This window comes from Diospyros lotus, chromosome 14 (assembly GCF_014633365.1).
Source record: "Diospyros lotus cultivar Yz01 chromosome 14, ASM1463336v1, whole genome shotgun sequence".
Classification (NCBI taxonomy): Eukaryota; Viridiplantae; Streptophyta; class Magnoliopsida; order Ericales; family Ebenaceae; genus Diospyros; species Diospyros lotus.
Window position 1 is genome coordinate 19,024,564 of NC_068351.1, and position 27,909 is coordinate 19,052,472.

General features: G+C 40.8%; 1 protein-coding gene across 5 annotated transcripts; it reads right to left on the reverse strand.

The window, feature by feature from the left end:
- Nucleotides 1-383: 383 nt before the first annotated feature.
- On the reverse strand, nucleotides 384-27,909 carry LOC127789880 (uncharacterized). Of its 5 annotated transcripts, none has more exons than XM_052318937.1 (11): nucleotides 27,519-27,660; nucleotides 21,626-21,712; nucleotides 21,356-21,509; nucleotides 3,020-3,595; nucleotides 2,514-2,720; nucleotides 2,319-2,440; nucleotides 2,144-2,234; nucleotides 1,888-2,056; nucleotides 1,347-1,457; nucleotides 1,134-1,187; nucleotides 384-993 (listed from the first exon to the last, which is right to left on the reverse strand). In XM_052318937.1, exons 1-11 carry the CDS (start codon nucleotides 27,608-27,610, stop codon nucleotides 815-817), a joined length of 1,842 nt encoding a protein of 613 aa, XP_052174897.1. In that variant the 5' UTR covers nucleotides 27,611-27,660; the 3' UTR covers nucleotides 384-814. The 5 variants fall into 5 exon arrangements, with proteins under 5 accessions (XP_052174897.1, XP_052174900.1, XP_052174898.1 ...); XM_052318939.1 differs by having other exon boundaries at nucleotides 899-993; nucleotides 1,134-1,231; XM_052318940.1 differs by lacking the exons at nucleotides 21,626-21,712; nucleotides 27,519-27,660 and adding an exon at nucleotides 21,069-21,247 and having other exon boundaries at nucleotides 385-993; nucleotides 21,356-21,503.

Below are 27,909 nucleotides of genomic sequence, written 5' to 3' on the forward strand. Positions count from 1 at the left end.
GTAAATCAATTTTCATTAATAAAATTTAATAAAAAATCAGAATAACAATTGAAATGTCACATAAATGAAAGTTTAATGGTTATAGCAACAAGTTAAAATACAATGATCAATTTGTTATATAATACAAAGTTCAAAAATTAGTAATGTCATTTAGTCCTTTTGCTCAGATTTCCTCACCAAATCTATGGAAAGATAGTAGTAGTGTTCCATTCTGTAATTAGATCATATACGCTTGGCTCTGTAAATACTTGACCCCATTGTTGGTGCAGGTTTTTTTTCTTTTTAATTGGTTGGTTTCGAAGCATTCCTGAAGCACCAACCGTCTTGTTTTATAACAGGCTTGAATTATTGTCATTAAGTTGGTGCAATTGTGGGTAAGTTGGTGTTTTGTAGCTGGTGAGGGATATTCTGATTTAGGACATTCTAGGCCATGATGCCCCCTGCTTCTACCAGCCTTCAACCCTTCAGAGAATTTGATGCTTTGGTTTTGGTCTTAAACAAGATGTTCTTTCAGTTGCATTTGCCTCGGGTCATTTGACCCTTTCATTTCTCACTTGGAGTTTGAAATTTCAAATCCATTGTTTCTATACATTAGCATCCACATTTGTCCAAAGCCACCTGGAATTTGGACCCAAGAAATAGATAAATCTCATAATGCAAACATTTAAAGCTACAAATTTCAAATGACATATCACTTGAAATCCCTGCGCTAACGTCTGTGCTGAAATGCTGTTAGATGACAAGCCATGAAATTTATAAGCTGGGAAGCATAATTGAACATGGAGCATTACATGGACCACAGCTATAATGCTCTTCAACATCCCCAGCCAAATAACACGCACAAAAAGCCTTGCCAAAACAGAGTATACAGTACAGAACAGAAGTACAGTGACAAGAAGCTACGCCAAAACAGAGTATACAGTACAGAACAGTACAGTGGTGTAAATGGTTGAGAAGATATTGAAGACTTCTCTTTCTCATCTTCCAAGCTGCCTGCAACAAAGTAAATATATGATTCAAAATTGTTACCAATGAAGCAGGCATCAGATGCTTAAAATCAAACTTCAGCAGATTCCACAAAATTTAAACAGCTATGACAATTGGAACTTATGCACGAAAATGGTCTAAAATACCTTGAAACATATTTTTTGACAACTTCCCTTTCCTCAACATTATAGCTAAACCATCTTTCCTTGGAAGTAATTGTAATCCCCATATGCATAACGAATGTCTGTGTATTAATAGGAGAGCATAAAATAATATAAAAGCTACAAATAGAAGATCAAATTCCTGCCCAGATCTGAACTCAGAACCTTGAAATTTCTGAATGTTGGTATAAGACATACCTTGAAGCAGAACGTCTCTCTCACTAGAGTGGCTTCTCAAATTCCAGAATTTGCGACCATTTCCATCAAAAAGTAGAGGCTCTAACCTAACTGCATGCGATCTCTGTTTCTCTAAGGGCGTAAGCAAATTAATCAGTCAGTTCAATAGATTCGAGCAATATTCCTGCAGAAACTGTGAAACAAACGCAGAAATAATACAGGGCAACCGGCCTACGAATTTATAACAGTAGTTTTTTTAATGTAAATATGCCTGAAGAAATGCAGAAGGCGGCAAGCCCTAATGCAATAGTGTTCACAAAGGCTTTGATTATTGTACCAGAGGATGAGTTTCTTGAGTAACAAACACTTATGAAATAAAATTAGATTATTAATTTTGAAATAAGATTTCCATGAAAAGTTATAGACTTCAGAAAACATTCCAAAAAGAAATAGAAAAACGTAGATGCAAGGACAATGTTGATGAAGGGATATATTTGTGAGAGAGAGGCATATGTAATACTAGCTCATCTAGACTACCGAATTTGGACACATGGCAGCATACTTTTGATCTCTAGGTATTTTGCTTCAAAATTCTCCACAAGCGTTTGAGAAACTTCTGCCTTAATCTTCAAAACAAGGTCCTGGTGTTCAGAAATAGAAAGAGGAGGACCATTTTTCACGACAATAGCTCTAGCCATCTCATCCTGCAGCTTCATTTTCATGTTCCTCTCCTGCATATACAATCATATGATAGGATAGCATAGTAAATAGGCAATAGGCATTCAGCATATGCACCAAATACGAATTGAATTAATTACCTTCTTTCTTTCAGCAAGAAAAATTTCCTTTGATTTTCTCTTTTCTTCAGCAAATTCTGAGTTTTGTTCATTAATCCATCTCCTCAACTCTCTGGAAATCAGAACAATTGTCTACAAATCTTTACTCAAATGGGAGAGAGGCAGAACAAATTTGGAGAACCAAATTATCACTTACGCTGTGCCAAGAGCTTCATCACATAGAAAATTCAAAAGTCTGAGCTTCATTGAGGGGCTTAAGTCTCCATATTCATCAGTCGCAAAATTACTGCAATCCGACGACAGTTCTTTCGATCGATCCTGGGACTCAGAGATGAATGTTTTAAGAGCTAGTAACCAGGAATTTCTACCTTTAGTTTTCAAGGGGACGTACCTGCAGAGAAATTGTTTTTGGAATGACCAAGCCTGTAAAATTTCTCAAATTGACAGAAACATACTCTTTTCCTGAATCATTTTGTATCATAGAAAGCAACTTGATATGCAACCCAACAATTGGTGACTGGAGGATCCCATGGGAACTTCGTCCACACACTAATTCTTGAAGTAAATATCCAGGCTGTCCTTTCTTTAGATCAAGAACCTAACCATTATCAACAAAGCAGTGATTAAGCATCCAAAGATTGACATGTTTGGATGGACACTACTGATTGAAAACAAACATAGAAACTTTAACAAAGTAGAAATCTCGGCAGCAAATCTAGAAGCATGGAATTTGATTTACAGCTGAGGTAGCCCTGTTCCATAAGAAATACAATCAGTAAGTTAAGGAATCTCAACAGTAGTATGAATTAATGCTATAAAGACACTACCAAAATGGAATGGGTTAATTGAAAAAGTGGTTTAATATTGATTATCAAAGCAATGGATATTCTACCAAACCTTTCCAAAAGCTTCACAAAATTCTATTAGTTGCAAGGCATGGCCAACATCCTCCGCAGGCAGGTCAAAGTCAGCAACATTTGTTAATTCAATGCCTTGAGGCAGTGAGATATCAGCATCAGAACCATTTGTTCGAACTTCTGCAGTCTTCTGACGCTTGTGAAATCCAGTGACTTGCTTACGTATGGCTTCATCCTCATTGGATTTTCTTGTCTTGTTGTCTTCTATTTTATATGGCCTTGTATGGGTTTTCCTCAGACCCTGCTTATTAGACCTTCCTTTTTTTGATTGGATGGCATCACCCCTTCCACATGCCTTTTCTTCTCCAGCAGGAATTTCCTTGGTAATCTGGCATCTCTTCAGACATGTTTTCTTTTTGAACGCAGTATCACCCTTGTTGCCGTCTGTTACATTATCATTTAAACCAACACTTCTTGTTCTTTTTAGCTTCCCATTCGGAATTTCTTTCTCTTGTTCATTCAATTTCAAAGTCTTGGATTCTAATTCTGAATCACTTTTTATATCCAAACAGCTTCTTCCTCTTTTGCATCCTCTAGTTGAAGCTACTGCAAGCTCCTGCTGACAGTTGATTTATACTAAGCAAGAAAACAACAATAACAACACACAGAACTTTAATCTCACTAAGTGGGGTCAATCATACGTGAGGCTGCAACACATATACACGAGGGTGGGCAATTGCCCCCTCAATTTTGTGAAAAATGCATCTTGTGTAAAAAGATATTTTTTTTTTTTTAACAAAATTGCCCTGCTAAATATATAACTCGTGGGTCAATTTTAGAAAAAAAAAAAAATGCAAAAGTAACCAAAAAGATTAAGGAAGTATTATTATGATAGGAAAGACCAAGACAGTAGATGGGAATCTTTATTTGATGAAATTTGCTCATTTTGCAACAATCAATGTTGTTTTACTTTTGATGATGAAAAATTTTATATCTTTAGAATTTGAAAATGAGATATATTTTATCTTTGGAAATTGAAAATGAAAAATCCAAATTATGCCAAAGGATAAATATGCTTTCAATGTATGCAAAATCTTTTGTATTTATTTTGAAATCGAGAGTGTCAAAATATTTTTGTGGAAAAAAATGCACACTTCTTTCATTTACTTGATAGCCATATATATAGATTAGCTTCTTAAATATGGAAGTGGATTTCTCCTAACTGAATGATCTTTCCTAATCGAGTATTCTTCTATTTACAGAAATATAGACCTAATTTACAGTTTTAACTTTACAGAATATTATTATCAATCTTCTTGATGTATCCAGCCTTGATTTATGACAAATCTTCTTGATTTTTTCTATCTTGATTCATGACACTTCCTCTCAAGTTGGTGAATAAATATTATCCATTTCCAGTTTGGCTATAATCTAGTGGAAGACAGAACTAAGGAGTCCCTTGGTTAGAATATCAGCTAGCTGGGATTCACTCAGTATATAGGGAGTACAAATAAGCTCATTGTTCAGTTTTTCTTTAATAAAATGTTAGTCAACCTCAATGTATTTTGTTCGGTCATGTTGTACAAGATTGTGTGTAATGCTGATAATAGACTTATTGTCACAATAGAGTCTCATAGGGCTATCCCACTTTAGTCTCAAGTCTTCACAAATAATTTTCAACCATAGCAACTAGCATATACCTTGTGCCATTGCTCAAAATTTAGATTTTGAACTTGACCTAGCCACAACAATTTGCTTTTTACTCCTCCAAGTAACTAGATTTCCTCCCAAGAAAGTGCAATATCTTGTAGTAGATCTCCTATCAACTATTGAGCTTGCATAATCTGCATCGGTATAGGACTCTAGGGTAAGTTTAGCCCCCTTTTTGAACAAAATTCCCTTTCCTAGGGTACCTTTGAGGTAGTGCAGAATTCTATAGACTGCTTGCAAGTGAAGCTCCTTGGATTTGTGCATAAACTGACTTACTATGCTCACTGCATAGGCTATGTCGATAGATAAATTAGCCTGCCAACCAATTTTTGATAAGCTTCTTTGTTGGTATCCTTGTCTCCCTTTGCTTCACCTAGCTTGTGATTAGGATCAATCGGGATGCTGATGCTGACTGGTTTGCAAGTTATTTTTCCTATGTCCCTCAAAAGGTCAAGAACATACTTGTGTTAAGATATGAATATCCCATGCCTAGATCGTGTCTCTTCAATACCTAAGAAATATTTTAAATTCCCTAGTTCCTTGATTTCAAATTCTATAGCCAAACATCTCCCCAAGTTCTGTCTCTCCTCATCTTTTCCTGTTACTATAATATCATCAACATAGACAATAAGGGTTGTAATTGAACCTGAACTTGAACCTGAGTGTTTTATGAACAAGGTGTGGTCCTTGGTTTATACCCCATGGTTTACATCACCTTGGAAAATCTACTTGTTGTTGCCAAAATACAACAATCTATTTTTAATTGCGGATAGACGCAAGAGTCTTGAGAGTCGTGTCTTTGCTGCTGAGAATCTTGACAAGCAATTAGATCTGCTGAAGGTCCAGATCTGATAATCTGATAGGGCTGATGATCTGGTGGGCTAATGATCAGGTGGCTTAAAATGATTGAGTGGCCTAAAATGACCGAGTGGCCTATGACTGAGTGGCTCTGATGACGAGTGACCTTGATGACGAGTGGCCCTGGTGACGAGTGACCTTGGTGACGAGTGGCCCTAATGACGAGTGACCTTGATGACGAGTGACCCTGGTGACGAGTGGCCCTGATGACGAGTGGCCCTGATGACGAGTGACCCTGATGACGAGTGGCCTTGATGACGAGTGGCCTACAAAACGAGAGCACCGTTAGGACGCGGGTGGGGGTCCTCGCGCAAACCCTCCGATGCTTGAGTCAGATCTCGAGAGAAAATGAGAAAAGTGTGCTTCAATTACTCAAAATTGCGTACCTTGACATGAAGGTGGGGTCTCATATTTATAGCGGAGGAGAGAGAGGGGCCTCGCAGTATTCTCGGCGAGATTTTCGTGGCCCATTCCGGGAATTTCGGGGCCCATTTGGCTGGCGAGACGGGGGGCATTCGGCTTGATCGTCAATCCCGAAAGGTCACTCGGCATGCCGAGTGACCTCCACTCGATTAGGCCAAGTTTGGGGGAGGGACCACTCGGCATGACCGAGTGACCCCCCACTCAGCCATACCGAGTGGACCCCCACTCGGTTGCACTGAGTGAGGGGGGATACCACTCGGCAATGCCGAGTGGCCCCCCACTCGGTCATGCCGAGTGGGGGCTTAGCCACTCGGCTATGCCGAGTGGTCTTGGCCACTCGGTTGTGCCGAGTGATGCCCCACTCGGTCCAACCGAGTGGGCTTCCACCCGGCCCGGCCGAGTGGGTCTTCCAAGGCTTCCCAATTTCGCTTTATCTCCCTGATATTAGGGGGCCCACACTTGATCATATATCCGCTTCGCCTTCCCGAGTACATCAATTGCTCCCTGTTTTTTTAGCTGAGAGGTCGGGTAAAAAAGTATATGACCCCGGAACATCCTGACGCACTTTGCTTATCTTTCGGAAAATCATTTTTGTGTATTTGCTCTTCATTTTTTGTATTCGTTCCACGGCTTTCAACTTTTTTGCCTTTTGAGCCCCTATAAATAGGGCTTCAACTCTTCATTTAATTCTCACAAGGATCAGGCGTGGTGCTTCAAAACTCAAATTCTCTCAGGTCTCGGCGCATTTTCTGGGCCACGTCTTCATTTTCTCCATTTGGGCGAGCTCTCACTGGGCTACTCGGTCATGACTGAGTGGCCATGACATGCGACTGGGGCCATTCGATCATGACCGAGTGGCAGCCTTATTTTTCGTCGAGGCCACTCGGTCATGATCGAGTGGTCCCGATCTCCCGATGCCTTGAAATGCTTGACTCGTCCTTCGGTTGCTCCTTCTTTGCCTTGTACTGATATTCTTTGCGTTTACGTGCAGGTATTTTGCTCGTTGTGATCGTCCGCTTTTCCTAACGTAACAAGGTAACGACTTTGAACTTTTCAATATGTTGAGGAGAAGACCGGCATCACCCCCCGGCCCCGCGCACATTCCTACCACTTCGAGCTCTCGGCTTCGATACGGGGCCTTTGAGCAAGTTTACGATGCTACCCCTTCTGGATTCATGGTGAGGTATCCTCGTCTCGACGAGCCGGACCCTTCCCAGGTAGATGAAGGCTCCGTTGGCATTCACTTTGCTTCTTTTGAGGTGGGACTTCGTTTTCCTCTTCCACCCTTTGCCATGGCGTGGCTACGCCACTACAAGATCGTTCCCGCTCAACTTCACCCTAATGGTTGGGCTCAGATGGTCGGTTTCTCTATACTTTGTCGTCAGAGAGACGTCGTCCCTTCCTTGAGGCTCTTTAGTTGTTTCTATTGATTGCGAAAAGCCAACAAGGATCGTGCCCTTTATACACTCCAGAAGGTGTCGGGTTTAGAGCTGTTCAGCGCTCTTCCTAACAAGATTAATCGGTTTGAAGAACGATGGGTAGTGATAGAACCTCCGCCTAATTGGGATGCTCCTTTATACTGGAACCATCAGGATGCCAGCCAAGGGTTTCCTCCCTGCAAGGAAGTTCGGGGCGTGTATCGTCATCTAGTAGAAATGTTAACGGCTCAAGGCCCCGTCGAGTTGATGAGCCTCCTGACTTTGGAGAATTTCAGAATCGCGGGTTGGGGGGTCATGACACCAACTGTTCTTTCTCACTCTTCCACGCTATCCAACCAAGAAATGGAAGGAGTCGGGGAGGAAGAGATGGAAATGCCTGGATCATCTTCCCTTCCTCCTTTTAATCCTCAGGAGGAAAACACTCCTGGGGGTAGAATATCTTTCGCCATTATCTTTCTTTTTTCCATTATTGCATTATTCCTCCACACTAAATGCTTTGTATTGATTTTTGCAGAAATGGCTGGATTGGGTAGGCTGATGGAGTTGCGTAGATGCCACCGCAAGGAGGAGGCACGTGTTGCGACAGCGGCCGGGGTTTCTACACATGGAGCTGAGGGATCTACAAGCTCCCGCCCTCCTCGGTCGCGCAGACCTGCCGACGTTTCTCCCACTGGGGTGGAAAGGCGACGTCGTCCAAGAAGCGACCACTCTAGTGCTGAAGCTCCTACTCATACGGAAAGTCCATCATCAATTCCTCTCTCTCATGAAGAGGCTGTCGACATCCCCTCTCCTGCTCCCAATTCTCAAGGAGGGCGAAGTTCGTCTTCTTAGTTCGTTGGTAACATGGCCCGGGTAGAAGAATGTCGTCATCCTGTAATTCCTAATAGGAAGGATCGTCGCCGTCTTGAAGGCGAGAAAGCATTGAGGCCCCCTCCTATACTTCCCATTCCAGGCGATGTGAGACATACCATGATTCTTGGAGACGGTACGAAACTTAGTGGTCGGGACTTTGAAGTTTTCCCAGGGGTATTAGAGACAGACTCGGTTACTAAACTAGGGATTGGTGCTCGTCTCATTTATTCCACCATTCTCCCTCGAGAGGAACGACGATTTATTGGTGATAACTATGCCCAGACTAGGGACGAAGCAGAGCAGTTCCTGGTGCAAGGGATCCAAAGAATCGTTGCTTCCAACGCTAGGGACAGGGCCTACCGTGAACAAGTAGAGGTCCAAATGTCAGACTGGAGGAAACGCCACCAATCTTCCTGGAATGATGAGCGTCAAGAGTTAAAGGGTCGTGCTCGTCGGGTCGAGCTCGGGAAGAAGAATGCAGAGGCAGAGATTGGGCGTATGCATGATCGACTGTCCGAGGCTTCTGTTGGTACCTCGGGTCTTCACGGGGAAATTAAAGATTTACGCTCCAAGCTAGAAGCTGAAGAGCATAAGAATGTTAGGTTGATGGCGCAACATGAGGCACTTTTGCAGGAACACTCTCTACGCCTGTCAGAACTGAAGATAAGTCGGAAGGATGCTCGGGCTATTCGGGCTGAAGCAGTGAAGGAATATCGTCTCTCAACTGATTGTCAAGATAGGAAGGTAAATTATGCTTCCGACTTTCTGAAACATGGATTTTATCTGGCCCGTGCACATCTAGAATCTCAGCGTCCGGGAGAGACTTTTCCTGAACTTTTTTTTACTCGCGAGGTTGAGGAGTCTCATCAGGTAAATTAGTGCCAGTATGAGCCGGATCAGCCTTTGAGTCCTTCTTCTTTCTTGGACTCTTACCTAGTGGATGATTTGGAAAATTTGACAGGTCCCTGGAATCCGTTTCCTTTCAATCATGGGGAAGAAGGCATGGCGGTCGATCCCGGAGCCATTGGAGAAGATCCTGGCGCGGTCGTTGAAGATATCCCTCACACGGTCGAGGTTGAAGAAGGGGAATTCCCCACGGGACCTCCTGAAATTCCTGTTGTGTCATTGGGATCTACTAAGCGTTCCTCTCGCAAGTCTCGCTCCCGTAAGTAAACCCTCATTGTAATTTGCTTTCCGCTGTTGCCGGGCCAATGTGCTCCGCTCATTGTAGTTTGTTTGTTTTATCAATGAATGTTTTTTTCTTTGTCCTACTCAATGTGCTCCACTCTTTATTGCTTGATTTATTCTTTTATTGCTGACTTTAGTGATACAAGGCCAAGACTTTTCTTTCGCTATTAAATCATGCACGATGTGGCAAGCTTGAGCGTATTTTTCCTCATTACTGGGCTGTGAGCGGGGCAACGGGTGTGATTGCATTTCATCTCGTTGCCAGGTCGTAGGCAGGGTAACAGGCTCGATCGTATTTTACCTCGTTGTCGGGCCATAGATGAGGCAACGGGCTCGATCGCATTTTACCTCGTTGCCGAGCCATAGGCGGGGCAACGGGCTCGATCGCATTTCACCTCGTTGCCGGGTCATAGGCGCGGCAACGGGCTCGATCGCATTTTATCTCGTTGTCGGGCCATAAGCGGGGCAACGGGCTCAATCTTAGTTTACCTCGTTGCCGGGCCATAGGCGGGACAACGGGCTCGATCGCATTTCACCTCGTTGCCGAGCCATAGGCAGGGTAACGGGCTCGATCGTATTTTATCTCGTTGCCGGGCCATAGGCGGGGCAACGGGCTCGATCTTAGTTTACCTCGTTGTCGGGCCATAGGCGGGACAACAGGCTCGATCGCATTTCACCTCGTTGCCGGGCCATAGGCAGGGTAACGGGCTCGATCGTATTTTATTTCGTTACCGGGCCATAGGCGGGACAACGGGCTCAATCTTAGTTTACCTCGTTGCCGAGCCATAAACGGGACAACGGGCTTGATCGCATTTCACCTCGTTGCCGGGCCATAGGCGGGGCAACGGGCTCAATCGCATTTTACCTCGTTGCCGGGCCATAAGCGGGGCAACGGACTTGATCTTAGTTTACCTTGTTGCCGGGCCATAGGCGGGACAACGAGCTCAATTGTAGTTTACCTCGTTGCCGGGCCATAGGAGGGACAACGGGTTCGATCTTAGTTTACCTGGTTGTCGGGCCATAGGCGAGACAACGGACTCGATCTTAGTTTACCTCGTTGCCGGGCCATAGGCGGGACAACAGGCTCGATCGTAGTTTACCTCGCTGCCGGGCCATAGGCGAGACAACGTATTCGATCTTAATTTACCTCGTTGTCGGGCCATAGGCGGGACAACGGGCTCGATCGTAGTTTACCTCGTTGCCAGGCTATAGGCGGGACAACAGGCTCGATCTTAGTTTACCTCCCTACCGGGCCATAGGCGGGACAACGGGCTCGATCTTGTGTGAGTTCCCTTTCCGTAGATGTAAACAAAATGACAACCATGCGTAAACAAGCATTTTTACGTGGTTCGGCTAAATGTGCCTACGTCCACGGTCCCATTTAGGATTTATGTTATTGCAGATATTTTCTCAGGTACATTGTTCGTATACAACTTCAGATAGTTCAAATTCCATGTTTTCCCCATAGTGTCTCCTAAAAGAGTCTGTAAAATGCAAGTGTTGGGACCAATCAGCTTTAGAATGCGGTACAGCCCTTCCCAATTTGCTCGTAGCTTTCCATCATCCCTTAGCGCGTTGGTTACAACAGATCTTCGAAGTACTAGATCTTCTTCTTTCATGGGTCTGTTATTTACCCGAGAATTGAAATAATCGGCTACTCTTCTTTGATATGCAGCTATCTTCATGGCAGTGTTATCCCTCTGCTCTTCAATCAAATCCAAATTTTCTCGCAATGCTTCAGAATTCCTCGCGCCGTCCTCTTCCTCATATGCCATCAGTCTTGGGGACTTAACTGAAATTTCAATGGGAATTAAAGCCTCTGTTCCATATACCAGATTGAACGGAATTTCTCCAATAGCGACCCGACTAGTTGTTCGATAAGCCCACAAAATGGTGGGTAGCTCGTCGGCCCATGTGCCTCTGGCTCCTTCAAGTTGGGTTTTTAGGCTATGTAATATGGTTCAGTTACTGACCTCAGCTTGTCCATTAACTTGGGGGTACGCCACTGAAGCGAATCTTAGTTGAATTCCTAGGTCGCCACAGAATTTTCTAAAGGAGTCACAGTCAAATTACTTCCCATGATCCGTAACGATAATTCTTGGTATCCCAAACCGGCACACAATGTCTTTCCATACCATTGCCTCCACTTTTCGTGCCGTAATGGTAGCTAATGCCTCAACTTCAATCCATTTGGTGAAATAGTCAGTGGCCACTATTAAAAATTTTCTTTGCCCGGGTGCTTGAGGAAAAGGTCCCGGAATATCCAAACCCCACTGAGCGAATGGTATAGGCTGGAACGCAGGTTGCAGCTGAGATATCGGGGCAGGTTGGACCGGAGCGTGTCGTTGACATTTGTCACATGATTTGACTTTCTTTAACGCGTCTGACCTTAATATGGGCCAAAAGAAATCGGCTCTCAAAATTTTGGATGCTAGGGCTCTTGCTCCCAAGTGTTCTCCACATATTCCACTATGAGCTTCTGCCAGGGTATATTCGGCCTCTTGAGAGCCTAAACACTTGAGAAAGGGTCTAGTGTAAGCTCGTTTATATAATAACCCGTCTATGATGGTGAATCTTGAAGCCCGCATCTTAAGTCTTCTTGCTTCTTGTGGATCATCTGGTAATTCATTGTTAGTGAGATAACGATAGAAAGGCGATCTCCAATCCACTCCTACCTCCACACATGATACCTCTTTTTCTTCGATGCTCGGCTGATGAAGCATTTCAACAAATACTGCTCTTCCTGTTGTCTCTTTAGTGGACGCTAGTTTAGATAAAGCATCAGCATGTCCATTGAGCGATCTATTTATTTGTGTCAACTGAAAACTCTGAAATGTCTGTGCTAGGTCTTTTACTTTGCGCAAGTATTGAGCTATTATCTGCTCTCTGGTTTCATATTGTCCCTGAAACTGCTGCACAATCAACTGAGAATCACTATAAGCAACCAATCGTGCTACTTCCAATTTTCTTGCTATCCTCATTCCAGCGATTGATGCTTCATATTCAGCTACGTTGTTGGTACTTGGAAAAGCAAATCGCAAAGAATACTCTAACGTTTCTCTTTTAGAGGATACGAGTACTATCCCAGCGCCACTTCCCTGTGAACCAGATGCTCCATCAACAAACAATAACCATTACGCCTGCTCATTTTCAGTTACCTTACCGGAGTGTGTGCATTCCACAATAAAGTCAGTCAATGCCTGTCCTTTTATAGCTTGTCGAGATTGATACTGGATATCATATTCACTTAACTCAATGGACCATTTGGTAAGGTGACCGGAACATTCGGGCTTTTGCAAAATACTTCGTAAGGGCTGATCTGTAAGTATGACAATCAAATGAGCTTGAAAGTATGGCCTCAACTTTCTGGATGTGTTTAACAGTGCTAATGCCATTTTTTCTGCCACAGAATAACGTGTCTCGGGGCCTTGTAATACCTTACTGACAAAATATATTGGTCGATCCACTTATCCCTCTTTCTTGATTAATACCGCACTTATGGCTTCATCACTTATCCCCAAGTATAAGTATAATGTCTCTCTAGTTTCTGGTCGTGTTACTAGGGGAACTTCTTTCAGATACTCTTTTAACGCTTCAAATGACCTCTGGCATTGTTCCGTCCACTCAAACTTTTTTCCTGCTCTTAATGTTCGCAAAAAGGGTAGCTCTCTTTCAGTTGACTTGAAGAGAAAACGTCCGAGAGCTGCCATTCGACCTGTCAATCCCTGAACTTCTTTAGTTGATGCTGGTGGTTCCATGTTCAGTATTGCTTGAATTTTCTCATGGTTTGCCTCGATTCCTCTTTGTGTGATCATGTATCCCAAAAATTTTCCAGACTGTACCCTAAAGGCACATTTTGCTGGATTTAACATCTTGTATTGTCTAAAGACTCCCAGCACCTGCGCTAGTTTTTCTACATGGGATTCGTCTTCTCGACTTTTCACGATCATGTCGTCAACATATGCTTCCATTGTGTCGCCCAGCAATTGTTTAAAGAATTTATTCACCATGCGCTGATAAGTGGCTCCGGCATTCTTGAATCCAAAAGGCATGACTTGGTAATAATATGTCCCCTTTTCAGTGATGAATGACGTCTTCTCCTGGTCTGGAGGGTACATCATTATTTGGTGGTACCTGAGAAAGCATCCAGAAAGCTCAGAAACTGGTATCCCGACGTTTCGTCCACAAGACGGTCGATCCGTGGTAGCGGGTATGAGTCTTTGGGACATGCCTTATTGAGATTGGTGAAATCCACACAGACACGCCATTTTCCATTAGGTTTTGGGACCATAACAACATTGGCCAACCACTCTGGATATAATACCTCTCGAATGAAGCCCGCTTTTAGCAATTTGTCAACTTCCTCTTCTAATGTGTGTAGCCTATCAGGGGCAATGTTTCGCTTCTTTTGTCGGACCGGCTTGAATTGGGGGTCCACATTTAAGTGGTGACATATTACTTCTGGACTGATTCCTGGCATATCTTTTGGTTTCCAAGCAAATACGTCTGAATTTTCTCGCAGGCATCTTGCAATTTCTTCTTTCGTATGCTCCGGAAGCTGGGACCCCACATACGCTACTTTCTCGGAATCTGATTCACTCAGATGTACTGCTTCCAATTCCTCAACAGGTTGAGGTTTACGTGCAGCTTCTTCTTCCAAAGATTTATATATGGCTTTCTCGACTATGGATAAGGTTTCTTCAGCTCTTTTCCCTTTTGTAGACGACACATAGCAAGTTCGGGCTTTCTTCTGATCTCCTCGAACTTGTCCTACTCCGACGGGTGTGGGGAATTTCATCAATAGGTAGCATGAGGATACTACGGCCCTTAGATCATTGAGTAACGGGCGTCCCAAGATCATATTGTATTCCGCCGAGGAAGTTTTAACCACCATAAAATTCGCTTGTCGAGTTACGAGTTGGGGGTCCACACCTAATGTGATAGGCAGCTGAATTGATCTTGCAACTGGAACCGCTTCTCCAGTGAAGCTATATAGAGGTGAGGATACTTTCTTCAGCCGGTCATGAGATAAATGCATTTGTTCAAAACAGTTCCAATAGATCAGGTTGACAGAACTGCCACTATCTACCAAAATTCTACTGATGGGGTGCTTGGTTACGACTGCTGAGACAACCACGGGATCATCATGTGGGAGTATTATATCACCTCGATCGGTTGGGGCGAAGGTGATTGGCTCTTCATCATCTCTTACCTCCATTACTGAGTTAACTTGGTAGGCTTAACGGGCGTATGCTTTTCGGGAGGCTGATGTGTCCCCACCTAGGGTTTCCCCACTTGAAATAACGTGAATGGCCTGTTGAGTCGGTTCATTGTCTACATGAGTATCTTGCCGACGATCTCCTCCTCTCTCTTGTTGTCTCGGGTTTGGCCTTTCATGCCCATCACGTCTATCTCCCATTTGCCAGGGTTCCCTGTTTTCTTCTTCCTCGTTTCTCACATATCTTTGCAAATGCCCCTCACGAATGAGCATCTCAATCTGATTCTTCAATTCTCTGCAGTGATCAGTGGAATGTCCCCTGGTTCGATGGTATCTGCAATACTCTCCCTGATTTTTTCCCATAGGTCGGTCAACTCTGCGGGGTAGTTTAAAGAGTCCTTCTCCCTCTACTGCAGCTAATATAGTTGATCGGGGTAGTAAAAGCTGAGTATAATGATTAAAATGAGGTTTTGGTACATCCGGTCTTCTATTCCTTTCCTGTCGTCGAATAGACTCTTCTTCCCCTTCACGTTCCTTTCTCTTCCTCCCCGACTCCTTCCATTTCTTGGTTGGATAGCGTGGAAGAGTGAGGAAGAACAGTTGGTGCCACGACCCCCCAACCCGCGATTCTGAAATTCTCCAAAGTCAGGAGGCTCATCAACTCGACGGGGCCTTGCGCCGTTAACATTTCTACTAGATGACAATACACACCCTGAACTTCCTTGCAGGGAGAAAACCCTTGGCTGGCATCCTGATGGTTCCAGTATAAAGGAGCATCCTAATTAGGCAGAGGTTCTATCACTACCCATCGTTCTTCAAACCGATTAATCTTGTTAGGAAGAGCGCTGAACAACTCTAAACCCAACACCTTCTGGAGTGTATAAAGGGCACGATCCTTGTTGGCTTTTCGCAATCGATAGAAACAACTGAAGAGCCTCAAGGAAGGGACGACGTCCCTCTGACGACAAAGTATAGAGAAACCGACCATCTGAGCCCAACCATTAGGGTGAAGTTGAGCGGGAACGATCTTGTAGTGGCGCAGCCACGCCATGGCAAAGGGTGGAAGAGGAAAACGAAGTCCCACCTCAAAAGAAACAAAGTGAACGCTAACGGAGCCTTCATCTACCTGGGAAGGGTCCGGCTCGTCGAGACGAGGATACCTCACCATGAATCCAGAAGGGGTAGCATCGTAAACTTGCTCAAAGGCCCCGTATCGAAGCCGAGAGCTCGAAGTGGTAGGAATGTGCGCGGGGCCGGGGGGTGATGCCGGTCTTCTCCTCAACATATTGAAAAGTTCAAAGCCGTTACCTTGTTACGTTAGGAAAAGCGGACGATCACAACGAGCAAAATACCTGCACGTAAACGCAAAGAATATCAGTACAAGGCAAAGAAGGAGCAACCGAAGGACGAGTCAAGCATTTCAAGGCATCGGGAGACCGGGACCACTCGGTCTTGTTTGATTTGAGTCTCAAATTGAGTTTGGACCATAGAGAAAAAATTTAGAAGGATGTCGCTCACATCAAATTTAAATTTAAGGAGAAAGATCCATGTAACCCGTGTACAATCATCAATGAATGTGACAAACCAACGTGCATGAGAAATATTTGGAATAGTTGGTGGACCCCAAATATCACTATGAATTAAATCAAAAGAAAATGGGCTTTTGTTATTACTAGGAGAAAAAACAGCACGCCTGCACTTGGCAAGTTCACAAATGTCACAATGAAATTTGTTAATATCTAGATTTGCAAACAAAGAAGGGACATAATCTTGAGTGTGGAGAAAGCAAGATGTCCTAGCCTATAATGATAAAGCCAAATAGTGTCCTTGTGGGGCTGATACTGTTCAAAGAGGTAGGTTAGGGGCTGGTTCCATTTGGGAGTAGTTTGCTTCTTAGATTTGTCAAGGTAGTATAATCCATCCCGTTCCTTAGCACGCTTAATCATCAATCCCGAGACCTGGTCCTAAAATAAGCAACAAGAAGGTAGAAAAATAACTTTACAGTTGACATTAGAGGATAATTTAGATATTGAAAAAAGATTGGTAGACAATTTAGGCATATGAAGGACATTTTTAAGAGTGAGAGTAGGGCTGATTGTAATTTCTCCTATGCCAACTACTGTGAATCTGTGATTAATGAACCATCAGCAATAGCTATTTTCTTAAGGCTAAAATAGGGAGCATATAAGTGAAAGAGAACTAAGAGAAAAGTGTCATATGGTAAGTGGTGCCAGAATCTATGATCTAGGAATCTAGAGAATAAGTATCAGAGGCATTTAAAGCATAATGAATAGAAGGTTTACCTGAATGTATCAAGGAGCAATTACCTAAGATAGATGGTTTTTCTAGGGTACTTAGGAATTGCCTCAACCTTTCAATCTCCTCCTGGTTGAATTCTTTCTGTTCTTTTGGTTCATGGATCTGTTCTTCCCCGTGTGAAATGGCCATATTGGCTTTCCCTTGACTCCGATGTAGTTGTCCACCCTTATTTCCCCATTCTTTACTTGGTGGCTTTCCATTTAACTTCCAGCACATCTCTCTAGTATGCTTGGGTTTCTTGCAGAAAGTACACCATAGGTTGTCACAGTTGTCACTCCCTATGTGTTTAGGAACTGTCTTACCATTGTCTCCATTCAATTGGTCTTTCTTGAATCCACGACCTCCTTCATTCGCCACTAGTGCTGAAGCCTCGACTAGTTTAGGGTGCAGCATTACACCTCTTCTGCTTTCTTCAATCAGTATAATTGAAATAATTTCATTAAGTGAAGGTAAATTAGCTTTACCAAGGATTTGGATTCTAATCTGATCATACTCCCCATTGAGTGCTGCTAGAAAATCATAAGTTCTGTCTTTCTCAATGAAGGTTTTCAATATGGCTGCATCATCGCTGTGTTTCATCTCAATAACCTAGTAGTTATCTATTTCTTGCCAAAGTCCTTTTAGGAGATTGGCATATTTTGTGACAGACTTGTTCCCTTGTTTTGCAGCAGTGATTTTAGTCTTCAATTCATAAATCCAAGCTGCATCGTTAACTTTCGAATAGGTTTGTTGAATAAACTCCCAAACTTCCTTGGCTGTGGGTAGAAACATACAGGTGTAACTTATTTTGCGTGCCTTGGAACTCCACAACCATGCAATAACCATGGAATCCTCTTCATCCCATGCTGCATAGACTGGATCTTCCTTCGTTGGTCTAGTCCCCATGATTTGACTTATCTTTCTTTTCCCTTTCAAAATGGTTCGGATGAGTTGGGACCATTTGAGGTAATTTCTCCCATTTAATCTATAGGTTGCATGAATCTACTGCAATTCTTCAGAAGGTATGATCCCTGGAAGTGTTGTTGTTTCTCTTGTATCACAAGAGCTAACCTTGCCAGTATGAGTAGACATACAAAAATCTCTTAAAGAGATACTTTTCATAAAAGAAAAACCCTTGAGAGCAACCTACACTATCAATCTTGAATGCCTAAGCATTGAAAAATGCCCTTGAGAGTCAAAGAAAAGATTTTCATAAAAGAAGAAAGTGCAAAATAGTTTTGCAAAAAGAAGACAAAAATCTTGTCTCACATTTTAAAATTATTTGTCATTATTATGGAAAGTGTAGGCATTCTATAAACAAATGTTTTATATGAAACTATCCCACTAAATTTAAGCAAATATGGGTTTCAAGGGAACTTTCAATGCTAACAATGGAGGACCCAAAATGGTTTGGACACCAAAATCTTGTGGATAGTTAAATTTCAGGTATGCTTGACATCCAAATGAAGCTACAAAGTCAAATCATTAAAGGATGAATCAAGTATGAAGGAAAGAGGGAAGTGGAAGAAAATCACCCTTCAAATGAAGTATCATTGATTGCCAACCAAGAGTAAGAAGCTTTTAAAATTCAATCTTCGTGGTACATCTCTATCCCTCAACTCTCCATGATTGTGATAATTTTGATGATATTTGGTGATTTTGAATTATGTGCTTACCTTAATGATTTTGCTTGCAAATCTTTTTCTAAAAGTTTCAATCATATTGGTTTTTAAAATTAAGGGGGAGTATTAAATTTTTTCCTTACCCCAATTGTTTTCAAATTGTTGTTTTGCCCCAATTCCCTCCTTTGCAAATGGCAAATTCTTTTCAATTTTTTGCAAAAATGTCCTTTTTAGATTATGGCAAAAAGGGGGAGAATTTTGGATTTTTAATAATAGTTTTGTCATTATCAAAAAAGGGGAGATTGTTGTTTTACTTTTGATAATGTTTTGATGATGAAAAACTTTATATTTGAAAATGAGACATATTTTATCTTTGGAAATCGAAAATGAAAAATCCAAATTATGCCAAAGGATAAATATGCTTTCAATGTATGCAAAATCTTTTGTATTTATTTTGAAATTAAATGACTTAAGTGTCAAAATATTTTCCATATCATGAACACTCTCTTTAAAGGCAAAATTGTCGACCATGTTAGTGAAACTGTCAACCATTGTGTGCCTTTGAAATTTGGGTTGTCGAATCAAGGCAAAACTGTTGACTAGTTTGTTAAAACTGTCAACTGTTTTTGGCCTTTCAACAAAAACAATCGTCTGTTCTCTTAAATTGTTGACAGGGCAATTTTCAACTCTTTGTTCTTTTCACTTGAGTTCAAAAACAGTCGACCGTCACTGTATAATGTTGATTTGTTGTCAAAATAGTTGACCGTTTTTCTAAAGAAGTCGATCGTTTGCCCAAACCTGTAAGTGTGTTTCAATTTTCTCGAAGAAAATTGTTGACCGGTTTAATAGACTATCAACTGTTTCTTTATCAACATGTTTAAACGACTAATTTTTACAGGAATTAAAAGCTCCCAACGGCTAGTTCATTCAATGCACGGGAGAAGTCTATAAATATCAGTCCAAAGATGCACTAGAGAGGTTGATCGAGTGATAAAAGCTTACAAGTGTTTTTATTCTTCTCAACAGGGCTTATACTTTTAATTTTTCTCTCCACCAAGGCTATGTATCTTTTGTATCATCTTGTTTAAGCCTTGTTGTAATTCTTAGAGAGATCTTTGTAATTGAGAGTGCTAACTCTTAGATCATTCTACTTGTAATTGTGTTGTAATTCCTAACGATTGTGCTAGAGTGCCTACTTGGGTATAAGTAGGAGGTTGTAATTTCCTAGCGATTTTGTTAGAGGACCTAATTGGTTTAAGTAGAAAGTTAAGTGAATTTTGAAATCTCTAGTGAAGAGCTAGAGTAGTGGAGTAGGCTAAGTTGAGCCAAACAACTCTAAATCTTTTGTGTCCTTTGCTAGTCTTGATTTATATTCTTTTGCTTCTAATTCACTATTTTGATATTGTCTTTAAAACCTCCACAAATTTTTAAAATTTATAAACAATTCCATCCCCCCCGGCCCACGCGGGTGTGAGGTGCCATTAGATTACACAAAGGTAACAATTAGAATTGAAATTTCTAAAATGAATGACATGTTAGTAGTCAAACATCATCAAGTTACATAGGTTTCAAAATTTACACCACCATTGTTAAATTATTTTATAAGGTTATAAATGCACAACTTCAAAACATAATTATAGATTTGCAAAAATAAAATACTAATTACTTCTTAGTGTATCATGTTTGACTCCAAATGATAAGTTTTTCACTTTTAATGAGATTGATTACTCTTACTCAACTTTACAGAAATTTTCTCTAGTGGATCTCATAGCAGTTGATACTCAACTTAAGACATGCACAATTGATTTTGAGCACTAGTAATGAATTTATAGTATTTAAGAAGAATTGGTATTCTAGCTGACAACTTGGTTGAGACAAGAAGAAATAATATATATCTTCTAGTTTATTTGCTTGTGAAAGACTGGCATTGACTCTACCTTTTGCTAAAATAACTGTAGAAAGAGCATTTTCAGTTATGAAGATCATTAAAAATCAATAATCAGATAGGTAAAGTGTGATGAATGATTGTTTGGTCACACACATTGAGAAATCTATTACTAGCATTGACAATGAGTTGATTTTGCACCACTTTCAAAATGTGGAACCTCATCAAGGGCAATTGTAAGATTTAATTATGTATCTTAAAATAAGGGAAATAATTTTACTTTAGTTACTTTTATTTTTTATTTTAGTTAATTAAATTCATAATGTGCTATGAGATTATATTAGAAAAAAGTTGCCCCTGCTAAGCCCAGGTCAACTCTTCCACCAGATCAGCTATATAGATTCTAAGGCACCAATCATATTTATCTATGACCATATATTCTGTTAACACAATTATATCCCATGTTACAAGAAGCAAGAAGAAACACAATATATTCATCAAGCATTTCCAAAACATTGAACTCATGGACCCTAGCACAATAATACAGTACTATGATCTAACATTATTAAAAGAGTGAACGCTTTCAGTCAAGGTACCAGCACGTATCCTCCCAATCTCTTCAGTCTCCTTAATGCTTCCATTATCTGTGGAAATTTTTTGTTAAAATTTCACTTTTCTCATCAGAACCACTAGATTTATGCTTAGACTTGGAGTTTGTTTTCCCATCAAAACTATTTTCCTTTCTTTGCTTTCTCATCAAAGCCACTCCACCCTCCTACAAAACCAATTTTTTCCATGGCCTTAACTTTAAGACAAGGAAAGAAGTATAAAAAGGGAAAACAATCAATAAGAAAGGCAAAATACATAGCAGAAAGTATCGTACGTCTGTGGGAGAAGTTTTGCATTTTGGTGATGCACAAACATCTTCTCCTACATTGTCAAAGTTTTCTAGTTGCAACATCTCATACACTGAAGAAAAGCCTGCTGCTTTTGCAACATGTGCAAGTCTGCCAGTAGGACAACCACCTCTCTTCTTACTACAAAAGCAGGATTTCTATTTCATCAATAAACCTTCAACAATACCAAATAGGAAGAACAAGAAAACATAGCAAGTGAAAATCATGAAATGGCATTCTCCTAGATGAGCACTTACATGCATAAACTGCAATTGCATATGCCCCTACATTTGGGACACTTCCAATCGCCCAATGCAGCCATCTCTTCTGCTTTCTCTCCATATCTACAATATGTCCACAAACCAAACCAGACAAGCTATAAGTGTGTGAGAGAGAGAAAGATGCAAAGAAAAAGAGGGAAAAAAAAAAAAGGAATCTCAACTTGTCTAGTTAGAATGCTCTTTACCAAAAACTATTGCTGAAGTTGCAAAATTGTTTCCTAGATCAATTTGTTTTCTAACTTAGTTCCCATATGCATATTGTACTATTTCTGAAACCTCTAGATTTGATGACACGGTTGCACTGTCTTTCATAAATTTCACATCAGTTGTCACATTATTTTTCACATCGTTGGCATAGGGTATGAGAAGGCAGGACCTACAATTTCTCAAGATGTGGAAGGATAGGATTTCATGGTTGTTGATTAGGCCCCAAGGGATAACAGGCTGAGGCAAGACTGCCTGATGGCTGCCTACACAAAAACAACGCAAAGTCCACAATGTGAGCAAGCTAGCTGCCCACCATAGCTGCCATTTGAGCTTAGAAAAAAGGGCTGTATCTAAGGAGCTACATCTGAGATTACTACATAATGGCTTAGGACTTCTTTGTGCAGTTGCAGCACAAAACCATTGGGAGGAGGCTTCTACAATGCCTTAGTTTGGACATGTGCTGCTTTGGTACTTAGCTGCAAACAAGACTAAAATGCGCCTTAAGGAAGCTAGCATGCTACTGGACCTGGTGGAAAGAGCAAGGAGAGGATCATTGGGATAGAAAGGCAAAAAGGAAGAGTTTTCAGCTCTACTGGCAAGCACTGCCACTACTGGCAAGCACTGCCAACTGGTTCCTTCTCAAACTGCCAGCACAATCCAGCAGTTAAAGCTGGAAAGGTGATGTGGAACAAGAAAGAATTTCTAGAAGATAAAAAATACAAGAAAACAAGAAGTTTGGAAACGGAAAGAAGACCTAAAAGAGTTAGAGAACAGAGAGATTTCAGGGAGACAAAATCATCAATTGTATTCAATATCAGCTAAAAGCGTAAATTTCTTATTACATTGCTGAAATCCTAAATAAAAGCTGCTTGCTGAAACCTGCAAGGGGGGACCAACTTTCCAGCAGCTACCCAGTGAAGTAGGAGGTGCCAAACCAGGGTGACCGGTTCCACCTCTTGGAAGCAGTTCTTTCACTTCTTCCCAACTGCCTCGGTTTTTGTGTGTGTGTGTGTGTGTGTTTGGGGTACTTCCCTTTTTTCCCTAATTAGAGAGCTAAAGGAGAGACCAGATGGAGGAGGAAAAGGAAGAGAGGAAAAAGGAGCAGAAACAGCTAAGGAAAACAGAGAGGTGGCTACCTCACTGCTGCAACTGCAGCTGCCTTAAACCACAAGGGAGAGAATTCAGCTAGGTTAGAAAGGAGGAGTCCTTAACAAATAACAAAAGAGAGAATAGAGTTTGAAGAAAGGAAGGAAGTGCTTTTGGTGGGACGGAGGATGCAAACCAGTGGCTATAAGTAGAAGGTAAGAAAGGGATCTCATGTACACACATACTGCAACCTCTCTATTATTGTTGCATTTTGATGTGGGACGAAGAAGTGGTTGCAGAAGAGGAAGAAGAAGAAAACAGGGAAAGAAGACCAAAAGGAGAATAGAAAGAAGAAATGGACAGGATTGAGAAAAGCAGAAGCATAGAGGTCAGGGAGGCCAGAGAGACGGGATGAAAGAAATTAGGGAGAGTGAGGTAATCAATATCATTTCAATATTAAATCATCAGATAATTATTAGTTGTCCAACAAATTCATCCAGAATTGTTGGCCGAGAGGGGGACACATTCCCTTCTTGCACCCATCTTTGTGTTTTACAAAAAAAAAACACTGGGGTAAGGAGAGAATTTCCCCCTCTCAGCCAACAATTTCGGATCCATTGGTAGGACAAATAGAATTATCATAAATCACCTCTTGCTTACATCAAAAAATCCTCATGTGTTGACTAAAAACTGTACAACAACTAGGACTCTTTCAAATTAATCCTATCAAAAAAATTCTATTAAAATTCAAAATCTTAATCTCATAGACAAGATATATAAAATTTAAAGTACAAAGTTTGAAAAAAAAAAATATTTTAATTGCATCAATCTTTTGCTTAACCTTTCTGCTTTCTGAATAAAAGCTTATTTTGTTGTCCGATATGACAGGTACCACAAATGATGTTTACTCAACATAAAACTTCACCACACCCCTTTTTAAACACATTTAAGTCATGTTAATCATTTTCAGGAAATTTTCCAAAGCTTTTAGCATCCCCTGCTCAAGCCATTCAGTTTCAGCAAGAAATCATCAAAGAACCTATTGCCAGCTCACCTACTCTTGTGGCTTCCCGTTTCCACCCCTTAGCCGATTTTTGTTTGACTTGAAACTTGCCAACATTTGTCCCAACCTTTAAGAAGGGTGTTCCACCCCTTATCTGATTTTTGTTAGACTTGAAACTTGCCAACATTTTTCCCAACCCTTAAGAAGGGTGTTCCATTTTTGTAGAAGGTTTCTCCCAAGGAATGGAAACCGAACATCCCAAAACCTAAAACCAGCAATTTTCTTCTCCCAGCTTGTAGCTGGTTCATATTTTCCCATTCTCATTCCTCCTGACTTTTACTGCCCAAACACTTTTCTCATGCATATTTATCACTTAGCCTAAGACACAATCTCCATTCTTACCAAATTTTTTCTAGGCTCTAAGAACACTAGCACACTTCATTCAGATTCCAGAACAAGGAGATCGGAAAGGTATTCCAGATTCTGGTTGCAGAAACCATCCTTGTATTTTTGTTTCACAGCTCCTTTTTAAATGTTCTGTTGCATTGTACGCACAAGTATGACATCCTCTTTTCCATCTCCACCGAGGTTCTAAATGGCCAAATGGACTTGATCTTAGCTCATCATCTTCTTTTTTATTTTCTCAATCTCCAGCAGCAACCAACATTTTTTCTGTTTTTTGTCCAGCCAACTAGCCATTGGCTTCTAAACCTTTACAAGTAATTCAGTACTCGTACATCTCAATTTCCTTTGAGGTGGGACAATGTTTGATCCCTTCAGAACACTTTTGCTCTAAACTTAACCAAACCAGGTTAACTAAAATTAAAAGGCACTCTTCAACACTAGAATGTTCCAACACATTTAAACCTATGAAGAATAATCTAACATCATCTTTAACCAGAAAATAGCTATTAACATGTCTGCTACTCCATTCTGTTGGAGTTGATACGCTAAATGCTAAGACCTGCAAGGTCACTTACTCTTGTTCTTTACAAAGCATTTTGGGCTACTACACAAGATACAAGTCTGTAAACTGAGATGACATAAGGGCAAAAACACAGAACAACATGTGTCTTTCCTACTCTTATCTAACAGAAAACCAGGAAATACATAACCCCCTCTCCCCCATTCCTCTCAAAAAATAAAAATAGAACAAAACAAAGAGCATTCTATTTCTGAAAACAGAGACTAAATTCTCCCTCAGTTTCTTTCACTCTAGGTTGAAAGTTATACATCTTCGGCAGGTAAATTTAAAGAAGTCTGCATATTTTGCTGCTAAAAAAGTGCAGCAGATCAAGGAAAACAGGGATTGCAGCTGGCAAGCTAGCTGGCTGTGTGAAAGTTTCCAGTATTTTTGAAATTTTGAATTTCAGTCAGAGTATTTTTCCGTTTTAGCATATTTTGTAGGAGACTTTTTTGGATGGGTTGTTAAATTTTTCTGTATTAATTTCAGCATTATCAATGAAAATGGTAGACAAGTTCAGTCTCCAACATAAGCTTGGTGTGTTTTTCTGTCAAAATTACACACATGTGAGGAGCCAAAGCCTAGTATATCCAACAGTCATATAAAAACTTTTTGCATTTTTATGAACATTTCATTTCTGTTCAATAAACTTTATTTTCTTTAAAATGTGTATATGCAGATTTGCCTTCAGGATGAACTCTTCTTTTTCCTTTTACCAAATAAGCCTTTAAGCCTATAGGTGAGAGCTTCAAGTCAGCCATTTCACTGTGGCAGAGATCTTTTTGTTTCTGTTATGAATATGCAGTTCTTCCATTTCCATTTTAAACCATTTCAATGCATACGTATAAGTTGCTTTTCTTTTCTTTTTTTTTCACTAGATATTAAGACAAGTTCTGTACTTTCTTTTCAGACCTTAGCAATTTCTTTCTCTCAATATTGAGAACCCCATTATTTTACATAGATTCTCGTAGCAGATAGTGTTGAACCCCCATGATTCTGCTTCTAGAGCCCCAGCCTTTAACTGGATACTTTAACAGAGAATTCAATATTTTGTTGGTTCAGCCTTTTAACGGATTCTGCTGCTCGTCTTCTTCTTCTTTCTTTTTTTTTTTGGTTTTGTCCAGCAGCCTCTAGTTCCCTTTGTTTTCCCATTTTCTTTTTCTTAACATTATGCTTTTCCTTAACCCAGACACTTATATTTCAGATAAAATATTTATACAGGATATATATTATATGAACGTCTTCTTGACACTTACATTTATTTTTCCTTTTTTGGCTAATTAAAACCTTTATTTATACAAGTAAAAAATTCAGTGTGTTGAAGTGCAGACCTAGGTTCAGATCTAAAACTTGAAGACAATGAGAGAAAGGGGGCCACCGAGACGAATTCTAACATTTTCAATTTGTACTTAAACAAGACTTCAACTTGTAAGTTCTTAAAATTGAACTTCCAACTAGGAAAATAGCTTTCAATTCAACTTGACAAACGTAACTTACAATCACTTTAGAAGAACGGTAATGCTATTTGTACACAATTTTTGACACTGCATTTTGATAATCACAGAATTATAAGTACTTCTTCAAGGAATCAATGAATTAACAACACTTCTTCATAAATTATCAACTACTTTCCAAAAATTATAAAAAAAAATTCTGTGTTTATAACTTTTAAAAAATAAACACTTCTTATTATATAAAAGTGTTTATAATTTTCAAAACTTAGAAACACTGATAATTTTTGAAGTGTGCATAATTTTTGGAAAGTAGTTGATAATTTTGTGAGTGTCAAACATAATGTACAAATAGCATTACGGTTAAACGAAATGGAAAACACATTGCATGTTCAATTCTTTTAGCAAAGAGAAACAAAATAGGAACCTGTTGAGGAGGCAAATGTGACAGAAATGAAAGGCACATTGCTTATCCCTGCTTTGGTTCTTGCATGACACCCCAAAATCGATGGTCTTTTGCCGACACGGCACCAAATATTCCCATCACTCAAGCAATTTCCTCACACCAACCAAACAAAATGACAGTTACATTCATGTATACATACCAAACCCAAACCCAAACCCAAACCCCTAGGGGTAGCACAATTGGCAAGGAAGTGGCAATAACAAAGCGGGTTGACCTGGGTTTCGAATTACCCAAACTACCACTTTCTTTCCCTTGGGGCCTTGCCTTACCTTGCCTGCCATCCACTTGGGTGGAACCTTACCCACCGCATGTGGCAATCAGCGTGGACCCATGGGATTAGTCAAGCCAAAAGTTCAGATACCTCATGTTACCCCCAAAAAACGACGGACAATGATATTCAGTCTACTTGATAGTCCGATTAGACAAAATGCCCATTGTATTAGACTATTAGTTTTAACAATTACGATGGTTAATAAATCAATGTAAGCATATGCATATATATATATATATATATATATATGTTGCGGGCTCCGAATTCAAACCACCAAGTAGGACAAAAAAAACCCACATGCAAAAGTAGGGGTTCACGGTACTCGAATTTGAGACCCCGAACTAACCACTGCTAGTAAGTAGTAGCTCCCACTAAACTACAAGTCCCGCAGTAAATATGTTTTGATTTGGGTCGATGATACCTGGTGACAGGTGTTTCCATTGTGGGAATCGTGGATTCTTCCACGGATGACTCGGATTCCGGGCGATTTCCTTCTGCGCTTGCCGGCGGCATTATTACTCCTCGACTCCCTCCGAGTCCGAGCCGAGCCCCGTGTGGGTGTCGCGCTCTGCTTCTTTTTCTTCGTCTTCCCTTTTGTTTCATTGGTCGCCTTCTTATTGGTGTTGGTGTTTCTGGTTTTGTTTCGTGCGTTTTGGGAAGCAGCTGCAGCCATGGCTGCCTGCTGGGCTAAAGCCAAAACAGTACCCTTTTTCTTCTTTTTGGTTTGCCGTTGGATCGACGGTTGTTTTGTTCAGCTTTTGATGGTGGTTTTCCAGGAACGTCTTTCCACCGGCGGGACGGAAGAGGCTGTG